General features: G+C 46.2%; 1 protein-coding gene across 1 annotated transcript; it reads right to left on the bottom strand.

Annotated features, from left to right (window-relative positions):
- Positions 1 to 211: 211 nt before the first annotated feature.
- PRLHR (prolactin releasing hormone receptor) lies at positions 212 to 1,324 on the bottom strand. Its single transcript, XM_014480462.2, has one exon. The coding sequence runs from the start codon at positions 1,322 to 1,324 to the stop codon at positions 212 to 214; it is 1,113 nt and encodes a 370-aa protein (XP_014335948.1).
- Between the last annotated feature and the right edge of the window lie 10,689 nt (positions 1,325 to 12,013).

The raw sequence follows: 12,013 nt of genomic DNA, 5'->3' as shown, positions 1-12,013 counted from the left end.
CAAAGCATGAGTTTTATCAAAGCCTACGTAACATTTTACAGTGACACAAATACAAGGTAAGACAGAGGGACGAGAGGGGTGGGCTGGCAGTTTGGAGCCATATTAGTTTAGTATTAGCCTAGCTCTGGAATAATCTCTCCAGTCCGGCCTCCGGGTGGGCACCCTCCGGAGACCACTGGACTGGAGTTCCCCAAGGCCTGGCACAGTGGCATCAGATCACCACGCTGACTGTCATGCTCTGGCCGTGCGGAGCAATCTTGCGGGGCCAGGCCAGCAACAGTTTGCGGAGCTCCTCGCGGAAGCTGTCGTGCAACCAGGCGTAGATGAAGGGGTTGTAGCAGGCGGAGCTCATGGCCAGCCAGTGGCAGAGCAGCTGCACTAAGCCGAAGGCGTAGGGGTCTATGGCGTGCGGGTCGAGGTCCCGCAGCAGGTTGAAGACGTGCAGCGGCAGCCAGCAGACGGCGAACACCACCACAACCACCACCAGCAGGCAGAAGGTGCGGCGGCGTCGCGCGCGGTCCCAGTCGGCCTGGCTCTGGGTCACGCAGCCCGGAACCACGCGGTTCCGGAGATTCACCGACACCCGGACGTAAGACAGGAGGATGACCAGCAGGGGGAGCAGGTAGGTGACGAGCAGCAGCCCCCAAGCGTAGAGCTGGCGCTGGCGCTCCTGGGACCCCCAGAACTCCTCGCAGAGGCGCACGCGGTGCGGCTTGAGTTCCACGTGGTAGGTGTGCAAGGCGGCCGGCAGTGCTAGCACCGCGGACAGCGCCCAGATGGCCAGCACCGCGTAGGCGCTGAAGCGCAACGAGATGCGCCGGCGCAGCGGGTGCACCAGCACGACGTAGCGGTCCACCGCGATGGTGGTGAGCGTGAACACCGACACGTAGACGGTGACCGGCTGCAAGAAGAAGACCAGGTGACACAGGCCGCCGCCGAACACCCAGCCGCGTGGCTCGAATGCGTAGGCCAGCGTGAGAGGGACGCAGGCGGCGCACATGAGCACGTCGGACAGGGCCAGGTTACCGATGAGAAAGTTGGTCACGTTGTGCAGCCGACGCACCCGTGCGATCACCAGCACCAGCAGGCAGTTGCCCACAAGCCCCACGACCACCACGATGCTGTAGAGCAGCACAATCAGCCCCTTCAGCTGATGCACCAGCTGCAGGCTCTGGAACGGCGTGATGGCCTGGGAGCCTGGACCAGCCGCCGACCCATTGCCCACCACCGCCTCTGAGCTCTGGTTGACCGGACTTGAAGCTGCAGGCAGCAGCCCAGAAAATAAGTCAGGGGCCGCTGGACCCTGAGTGGGCAATGAGGCCATAGCCACCTGTCCAAAGATAATCAGAGTCTGTCACCTCCCATTCTCTTTCAGTCCCCTCCTACGCCAACCGTCTCCCCCCTCAACACACACACACACCTTAATTACTCAAATATTCCCTTTAGAATGACAGGCCACAATAAATAATCAACAAAATTTAAAGTGCTGTCACCCCCACCTCTGTAAAATGAAATCTAGGGGTGGTTAGATGTGCATAGGTTATTTAAATGCCTTCCACTCTATTTGGAGCCCCTACAGTCCCCACAAGCCAGACCCAAGCGCAGTCCTACCTGGTGACTGGGGCTTGACGGATGGGAAAGCTCTCCGGAGAAAGAGAGGTAGAATCCTGGCTGTCCCTGGAGGTCCTCCACCCAGACGGTGGTGCAGGCTACTCCGCGGAGCTGAAAAGATTCGAGTTCCCAGTGGACTCGCGGCTTTTGAGAGGGGCTGGAAGCACCTCCCCTTCGCCCCGCCCCCACAACAGCGTGCCCTTGTAGGGAAAATAGGGGCGGAGCTCGCACCTCCCAACTCGGTGCTTTGAGAAATAGGAGAAGGATAGTAGAAACAGAAAAGGAAGAAGGGGCCAGAAACCTGGGCCGGAGGGTCAGGGAAGAATCTATATTGTGGGAGCTTGCTGCGTCCTGGGAGAGTCCCGCTCTGGAGGGGAGTGCAGTAAACTAGGGAGATGAGAGGCGTGAACTGTCTGGCTCTCGGGACGACCTGGTGCCGTTTCCGTAAGGAAGTCGCAGGGCAGGAAATGGGGTGGGGGATTGAGATATCTACGGGATGTAGGGGAGAGATGAGGGACTCGTCCTTAAAAGCCGGATCCTGCCTTGAGTCTTGGCTCGGGTTAAGAGAGTCGCATAGGTAGTTCTGTCAGGGATTTAAATTGCAGCGCTTGGAACTAGCCGCAGACCTTAGGGGGCTCGCGCTCCCCGGGACGCACTGAGCCCTTTGCCTAAGCTGGCGACGCGATGCCGAGTCACGGGTCCGATCAAGCCCAAGAAAATTGTTCAGCACCGCGGACAGCTCCCGCGGCCGTGGCTGCGCGGCTCGGGCGTGCCTGGGAGCGCATAAACAGGGAGTTCAGCCCCTCTTCTGTGTCCGTCGCATTTGGAGGAGGGACCTGGTCCCTAGCCTAGTTCAAAGAGCTGCCTCGCTGCCTACATCCTGGGCCGGGCTGCAGACTCCAAGAGCAGTAGGGTGGAGTGGAGGCCGATGGCCCGGAGTGACTTGGCTCCTGCTATAGGTCACTGCTCACAGTGCCATTGACAGCACTGGGTTTTATCTCCTTAGGTCAGAAAACGCAGCCTTTGTGCAGCAGGCACACTTCAATACCTGCCCCTCACTACTCCACTACCACCTCCTCCCCTACTCTTCACTCTTTCTTGACTACCAGGCTCTATTCTTCATCTCCCTGACAATACCAGTATGGAATATAAGTTCTGGGACCCCACCCTCTCCATCCTTAAATAAACACCTAAGGCCTCGTCACCACATTTTAGTAATTGCACGGTTTCCATGAGGATAACAAAAGTAACAAACATCTAGGAGGCTTAAAAGTTACATAAAATCTTTAGCAGTATTACATCCTCACTGAAATACAAATTAATCTGGACCAAGTTGGGGGAAGCAGGAAGGAGGCTTTGTAGCCTCCCTCCTTTGAAGACATCTCCTCCCTTCACCTTTTCTTTCCTTTCCCCAGAGGATGGAACTTTATTATTCCCTCTTTCACAAGCCCTGTACTCTGTCTTCTGACTGCAGATATTCCCATGAGGCTGGAAAGAAGTAAAATTATTTCACTCTCCAAATTCAAGTGATCACTCATACAGGGAGAAAAGTCAACATGGGAACAAAGGCAATCCAATTTTATGCACCTGAATTTATTCTAAACCCACATGCTCTGAGTTATAATCACTTTATCTAGTTATAGCTAAAGAGAAAGTATGATAGTAAAAAAAAAAGCAAACTTCAAAATAAAATACAATCTGTGCCTGACTAATCCCTTTTTATTCAGTCACTAAGTCGTGTCCAACTCTTGGCAACCTCATGAACTGCAACATGCCTTTCGATCTTTCTCATCATGTTCATCAACAGGGTTTTATGTACCCAAAAGGCAAGGCACTTTTTTGCTTCAAAATATCTTTAGCAGAGGAAATTGTGGTAACAGAGTTGAAAAACGATTTGAGGTGCATTTTTTTTTTTTTGGACATTCTAAGTCGCTTCAGTCATGTCCAACTCTTTGCGACCCTATGGACTGTAGCCCATCAGGCTCCTCTATCCATGGGATTCTCCAGGCAAGAATACTGGGGTGGGTTGCCATTTCCTTCTCTAGGGGATCCTCCCACCCAGGGATCAAACCCATGTGTCCTAGAGTCTCCTGCATTGGCAGATGGGTTCTTTACCACTGTGCCACCTGGGAGGCCTCCTATTCCCCAAAAGCCTTTAATGGCCCATCAAACAAAGACTAGAGCTTTAGCATGGCATTTCCAATCAGCATGCCCTTTTATTCTGATCTTCCCTCTTTTTTTTTTTTTTTTTTTTGGTCTGCTTCCCACCTGTCTCACTCCCTATATTCAGACCACGCTAGCCTGCTGGACACAGACACGACCTCACCATTCCTGTTCATCATCTCTCTTGGGGTTTATTCCCTTTCTGTAGAATACCAATTGCTTCATCCCCACACAACTCACATTCTTCACATGCTACAATGCCCAATTCAAAGGTTACCTTGTCTTCAAGGTCTTCTCCCTTTCATGATCTTTCTGTCCTTTATTACATTCTACCTTTGAAATTGTGGAAGTGTTTCCTCCCCTGCCTCCATGACCCCTGATGTAAACTCTTTACAGGCAGGGGCCAATGTCTTGAAGCATTTTGGTACCTACGATATGTCTGAACACAGCAGATACCAAATAAATATCCTTTTTGATTGAATGGCTAAAAATAGCCACCATTTCTTGAGGGCATTTTACATGCCACGCACTGTGCTAAGTACTTCACATGCCTTATCTCATTTGACCCCCTCAAAACTATTGGGTTTCTTTGGGCTGCACCACAGAGCTTGTGGAATCTTAATTCCCCAACCAGGGATCAAACCCATGCCCTCCACAGGGAAAGTGCAGAGTCCTAACCACTGGACAGCCAGGAAATTCCCCTCAAAATTACTATTATGCTCATTTTACAAATGAGGTAACTGGTACTTCAAGGCTAAGCAACTAACCATGATGGTACAATTGAAAAGCAGTGGGGCTGGAATCTCAACTTCAACTTGCCAGGTTCTGGAGCCAAACCCTCCACTACTGTATTTTCCTGCCTCTGAATCCAAGACAGACATATCTGCGCAAACAGAAAATATAAGTGAGTTCTGATGGGATTTAATAAAAATAGTGAACCCCTCCCCCACAGTGGTTTAACTCAAAATGGATTAAAGATCTCAACATAAGACCAGAAACTATAAAACTCCTAGAGGAGAACATAGGCAAAACACTCTCTGACATACATCACAGCAGGATCCTCTATGACCCACCTCCCAGAATATTGGAAATAAAAGCAAAAATAAACAAATGGGACCTAATTAAACTTAAAAGCTTCTGCACATCAAAGGAAACTATTAGCAAGGTGAAAAGACAGCCTTCAGAATGGGAGAAAATAATAGCAAATGAAGCAACCGACAAACAACTAATCTCAAAAATATACAAGCAACTCCTACAGCTCAACTCCAGAAAAATAAATGACCCAATCAAAAAATGGGCCAAAGATCTAAATAGACATTTCTCCAAAGAAGACATACAGATGGCTAACAAACACATGAAAAGATGCTCAACATCACTCATTATCAGAGAAATGCAAATCAAAACCACTATGAGATACCATTTCACACCAGTCAGAATGGCTGCGATCCAAAAGTCTACAAATAATAAATGCTGGAGAGGGTGTGGAGAAAAGGGAACCCTCTTACACTGTTGGTGGGAATGCAAACTAGTACAGCCACTATGGAGAACAGTGTGGAGATTCCTTAAAAAACTGGAAATAGAACTGCCTTATGATCCAGCAATCCCACTGCTGGGCATACACACTGAGGAAACCAGAAGGGAAAGAGACACGTGTACCCCAATGTTCATCGCAGCACTGTTTATAATAGCCAGGACATGGAAGCAACCTAGATGTCCATCAGCAGATGAATGGATAAGAAAGCTATGGTACATATACACAATGGAGTATTACTCAGCCATTAAAAAGAATACATTTGAGTCAGTTCTAATGAGGTGGATGAAACTGGAGCCTATTATACAGAGTGAAGTAAGCCAGAAGGAAAAACACCAATACAGTATACTAACGCATATATATGGAATTTAGAAAGATGGTAACGATAACCCTGTATACGAGACAGCAAAAGAGACAGTGATGTATAGAACAGGCTTATGGACTCTGTGGGAGAGGGAGAGGGTGGGAAGATTTGGGAGAATGGCATTGAAACATGTGAAATGTCATGTATGAAACGAGATGCCAGTCCAGGTTCAATGCACGATGCTGGATGCTTGGGGCTGGTGCACTGGGACGACCCAGAGGGATGGTATGGGGAGGGAGGAGGGAGGAGGGTTCAGGATGGGTTCTTAAATTTGTAAGGAATATATTAAATTAAAAAAAAAAAAAGAAGAAGAACTAGTGCCAACCTAATAAAGAGAAGAAAAAAAAAAGAAAGAAATAAAAAAAAAAAAAAAAAAAAAAAAAAAAATAAAAAATAAATAAAAATAGTGAACCCCTCCCCCACAGTGGTTTATTAAAGGAGCGCTAACAAATTTAGTTACAATGCTACCTCTATCATGTTTGAGTTAAACAGATCTTTATGCCTCACCTGAAATATCCCTTACTTATATCCCATGTAGGAGACACAACTTTGGGCTGTATGAACTTAGAGGATGGTATTATGCTTTTTGATGACAATAGGCAATAGGAGGTAGAGAACAGAAGACAGAGGCAGAGACAACAAAGGCAAAGAGTCTGGGAAGCCTGCTTAAGGACACCGGAGATTTCATGGCAGCTGAGTTCATGCTGATATATGGCAATTAGCCCAAACTTAGAAGAAAATATTTGAGATCATGTTTTAATTTTTTTTAGCAGAAGCCACTAGAGATCATTTTTTTCATTACCAGGGAGGAGAGAGCAGTGTTTGAAACTTAAGTCCAGGCAATAACGTAAGAGATGCTCCCCCAGACTTGAGTTTTGTCTTCTGAGCCTGTCCTGTGTGTGTTCCAAGAGCCAGGCACCCCGGGGCTCCTCAGACTGAGCTGACTCAGCGTGGCAGGCTGACCACTGACAGGTGAGAAGAGCCTGTTACAGGCAGTGTGAGAACTAACGCAGCATCACATACAAAGGCCAAGAAAACCCCGTGTGCTTTGGGAAAATGTTGTGTTTTTTTTTTTCATCCCCGACTCCAGACATAATAATTATTCCTTCTAGCTCTGTCACACACATACTACTTGTTTTTTAACTCTTCAGTCTAGCTTTGCATAAGCACAGAGTGGAGGCTTACATGCTACTTTTCTGGCCAGAAATCTTTCTTTTGTTAGCCTTTTCTTCTCACCCCACCAAAAATCAAAAGGAGTCCCAAATGGTCTTGTGTCCTCTACCCCAGAGTCATCTCTAAAGTGATGCATGGGGCATACATCTTATGTCTGTCTCATTTTAATCTAGCTTCACTGTGGGTCCCCACTCGTGGGCCCGGATGCCTAGGCAACCCCTAGGTTTTCTCTAACCAAACTCATGCAAAAGCTCTTGACAAGGTCCTTAGCTCTGGGAGGATGAGAAGGAACAGAAACTTTCTAGAAAGAAAACTTACTATCAGATGACCTCTCATGCAGGTGGAATTCAGAAGATAGAGTAAGGTAACCCTTTACTTTTCTCTCTAGTCACCTATCAAGCCATGATTACTTCAGGCAGGCTTTGGACAGGACCCAGGGAATCACTAGATCCCTGCAGGTATGGCCTCAGAGTAGAACATCTACAAGACAAACACACCTTCCTTTTATAGTGTAGATTCCTGCTGATTACCTAATCTTGTAACTAGACTAACAAAGTCTTGTCTTTTTTCTATCTTTACTGAAGTTAGGCTAGCTCCCCAGAAAAGGAGTGGGTAACCCCCCAGAGTAACACAAGGAGTTGGGGTGTGACAGGAAACTTCACACCCCAGAGTAACATGAGGAGTTGGGGTATGACAGGAAAAGGGGACGATAAAACCTGCAAATTCAACAACTATTTATGATTCATCTGTTAGGTGACAAGTCCTGGACAGAGTGCATTGAGTGAAAGAAAGATGAATAAGACATAGTCTCTGCTCTCAAAGAGTTTACAGTCTGGGGCAGACTTTTCTAGAAACAGAATCAGCTAGTGGAGGGACCCATGAAAATAATCTCAGGGTGCAGCTACTCTAAAAAACCCAATGGTAAAATGGAAAAGCCCTGTGGATTTAGTAAATTAGCAATCTCTGGGGATTCTTGATTTTGAATTCTTTTTGGTCTTAACATATCTACTTATAGCTGCTTAATTAATTAATTTATTTATTTTTAAATTTTATTTTATTTTTAAACTTTACATAATTGTATTAGTTTTGCCAAATATCAAAATGAATCCATCACAGGTATACATGTGTTCCCCATCCTGAACCCTCCTCCCTCCTCCCTCCCCATACCATCCCTCTGGGTCGTCCCAGTGCACCAGCCCCAAGCATCCAGTATCGTGCATCGAACCTGGACTGGCAACTCGTTTCAAATATGATATTATACATGTTTCAATGCCATTCTCCCAAATCATCCCACCCTCTCCCTCTCGCACAGAGTTCAAAAGACTGTTCTATACATCAGTGTCTCTTTTGCTGTTTTGTATACAGGGTTATTGTTACCATCTTTCTAAATTCCATATATATGCATTAGTATACTGTATTGGTGTTTTTCCTTCTGGCTTACTTCACTCTGTATAATAGGCTCCAGTTTCATCCACCTCATTAGAACTGATTCAAATGTATTCTTTTTAATGGCTGAGTAATACTCCATTGTGTATATGTACCATAGCTTTCTTATCCATTCATCTGCTGATGGACATCTAGGTTGCTTCCATGTCCTGGCTATTATAAACAGTGCTGCAATGAACATTGGGGTACACATGTCTCTTTCCCTTCTGGTTTCCTCAGTGTGTATGCCCAGCAGTGGGATTGCTGGATCATAAGGCAGTTCTATTTCCAGTTTTTTAAGGAATCTCCACACTGTTCTCCATAGTGGCTGTACTAGTTTGCATTCCCACAGCTGCTTATTTAAATAATTTCTTTTTATTTTGCTTTTTTCATAATTGTTTTTACATTAATTGATCTCCATGAGGCAGCAGTAAGAGGTGGCCTGAAGTAAGATCTTAATTCTCTGCCCAGGAATTGAACCTGGAAACTCTGGATAAGAACTAACAATCCTAGCCATCAGACCAGCAAAGGCTAGAAGCTATTTTTCCCTGTATCTTTGCATCTAGGGAAAAATGCATTTATTAAAGAGGCAGAAACTGTAAATGCAGGTACAAAGTTTATTATGAGACATAGCATAACAGCAAGTGGGAGAGCTCACAGAGAAACAGTTTAGTTTTGACAAAAGCAAGGCAGAGATGCACACCCAGAGAGAAAGGGTGTGGGTGTTCCCCCTAGTGAGGAGGAGCGAAGTAAAGAGGTGATTAAGTCATTTATATGGATCAGTTCTTCTGGGTCTTTGTCTTCCTTCAGGCCAATTATATGGTTTCTTTTTCCACATCTGATCTACCTAGGACCCTCCCCTGAGTGCACATGTACCCCTCAACTAAGATGGATCTCGAGGTGAAGGTTTCTGGGAGGAGCAAGATTCATTATGGCTTGGTGTTATCCCCTGACTTTTGACCCACAAGGAGCCTTTCTGTGCATGCAGAGTCTCCCGTGTCCCAAAAGAGGGGGAGTGGAGTCCCTTAAGCCTTTTCTTAAACAGAGTTTTGCCCCTCTTTGTCCTTGCCATGACTATTACCTTGACTATTGCCATGACTATTACCTTAAGGTGTTTACAAGAGACAAACACTGGCTATTCACCCTGTTTCTGTTGTCACTTCCATTTCAGATGGTAAACAGGAGGCTGATTGTAAATGCCTTAACTGGAGCCCATCTATCCCTTATCTCAAGAAATGCTAACAGCTATAAGTCTCCAACCTGATGCCCACTTCTTCGTGCCCCATGAAATATGAACAGGAGGAAAGCTCTAACCTGGAGCCTGCCTCAGAATCACCCACTCAACTAGAAACAAGAAATAGGATCTTGAGTTAGCAGTCAGGGTGTCAACAATAAGTGAGTGAGTGATAGTTGCTCAATCATGCCTGAACTGTTTGCAACCCCAGGGACTGGAGCTCGCCAGGCTCCTGTATCCATGGGATTTCCCAGGCAAGAATACTGGTGTGGCTGCCATTTCCTACTCCAGCCTGGTCTTCTACCTGCTCCCCAAAGTTCTGAAGCCCCACACCTAGAGCCTGGAAAAAAGGAGGACATTCGATCTTTGGTTCTAAACTGGACACACAGAAAGTTACTAGAGCAAAGGAGGCTATTTAAAGGACTTTAAGGGGACTTACCTCGTGGTCCAGGGGCTAAGACTTCATCCTCCCGCTGCAGGAGACCCAGGTTCCATCCCTGACCAGAGAACTAGATCTCACAATGAAGGTCAAAGGTCCTGCATGCCTCAACTAAGACCCAGCTCAGCCAAATAAATTAAAAAATTTAAAAAGCTAAATGTCAAAAACATAAATTTTTTTAAAAAAAGACTCTAGGTTTTAAAGAAGCTCACCACTGATAAATCTTGTGCATCAGTCAGAGTTCTTCCTGACACACAGCAAACCCACTCTTACTGGTTTAAGTAGAAAAGAGTGGCAGCTCGCTTCTGTAACTGCTGAGAGGATTGGAGGATCAGCCTGAAGACTCAGCTTCTAAAACCAGCCTTGATGAAGAAATCTCCACCCACATCCCCTGCCTGTGACAACGCTGCTGCCATGGCCACTGTCACCTCTGCCAACGCCATTCTTCATCAGGAACTCAATCTTGCAGACATTGCTGTTCCCCAAAGCCAAGCACCTCTGTACCGCGCCCAACAGAATGGGGCTCCCACTTGCTCAGGTGCCCTTAGGTTCCTCATTTCTAAAGGAAAGTTTCCGTCAAGTGCATCTGAGTGGCAGAGCCTGGATCTCATGTATGTGAGCTCATTCACTCCTTTGTGTCCAACTCTTTGTGACCCTATGGACTGTAGCCCGCCAGGCTCCTCTGTCCTTGGGATTCTCCAGGCAACAATATTGGAGTGGATTGCCATGCCCTCCTCCAGGGGACCTTCCTGACCCAGGGATTGAACCTGTGTCTCCTGCATTGCAAGCAGATACTTTAACGCTGAGCCACCAGGGAAGCCACAGAATCCCATACCTGAGTTCTAATAGCAAAAATGCTGGGACTTTGAGTTCTGACTTCAACTTGGGAATGATGATGAGGAATTTCCCCAAATATGCACAGATGACAACCAGACATGAGTTACAACAAGCGTTCACTCTATTATCTGTCTTGAACATCAGTTTTAAAAGACCAACAGCTACAAGGAGACTTGAATGCTCTCTTAATTTGCTTGCCATCATTTAATTTAATTTGCTTCTATATCATTTTGAATGAAAATGCCAGAGAAAAACATGAGAGAATTAAGGATGTATTTTAGAGTATATGAGTTTTGTTTACCCTAATACATGTAAGTAACTGTGCTCCACTTTATGAGACATACCCCCTTCCCCCTCCTCCCCCAAAAAATAGCTTCCAAAGATGTAAGAAATATAGCAATGCCTTGTAGCAGGGATTTTCACCCTCGGCGCTAGTGACACATTGGGCAGGATAAATCTGTGTCATGGGAGGCTGTCCTTTACCTTAGGGGATGTTTAACAGCATCCCAGGCCTCTTCCTTCCCCATGCCAGTAGGACACACACCTAGCTGTGACAACCGAAGATGTCTCCAACATTGCCGAATACCCTTGCGGGTAGGAGACAAAATCACCCCCGGTTGAGCAGCGGTATCTTACACCAACACAGCACCTTAAAAATTCACACAGTAGGGACTTCCCTGGTGATCCAGTGGCTAAGACTCCACACTCCCAATGCAGGGGGTTTGGGTTCGGTTCCTAGTTAGGGAACTAAACCAGGAACTATAGTTAACTAGGTTAGGGAACTATATTCAGTTGTGTGCATACCACAACTAAAAAAAATAAATAAATAAAAATTTTAAATTCACCAAGTACTCTGCTTGGGAGTGCTACCAGCCTTCATAGTTAGCTCTCTTCAGATACCAAGACTCCAGAATTGGGTTTCAAAAACAATGAATTTTCTCAGACTGTCCTCTTCCTGCTCCCTAAAATGGCAGCAGGGCAAATGGATGAAGGTGTTTAAGAAAAAAAGAAAACCCTAAGAGAAGCACAAGTTGATTGCCAAAGGAAGGAGAGAAATGGTCCCAAAACCCAAATATGAGGAAGAGCAGATGGCTCTTGGGCTTGTATAACCAGGCTCCGGTTCTAAGTATGAGCTGTCCTAATCCAAGAAGGACCCCGGTTTTGGAAAATAGGAGAAATTCATAATAATGCCCATTTCTCTGCAAGGCATTGGGAAGATCCAGTACATGTGAATCC

This window comes from Bos mutus, chromosome 26 (assembly GCF_027580195.1).
Source record: "Bos mutus isolate GX-2022 chromosome 26, NWIPB_WYAK_1.1, whole genome shotgun sequence".
In the NCBI taxonomy this organism is placed as follows: Eukaryota; Metazoa; Chordata; class Mammalia; order Artiodactyla; family Bovidae; genus Bos; species Bos mutus.
Note: the sequence above shows the minus strand (reverse complement) of the source record. Positions and strands in the feature narration are given on the sequence as shown.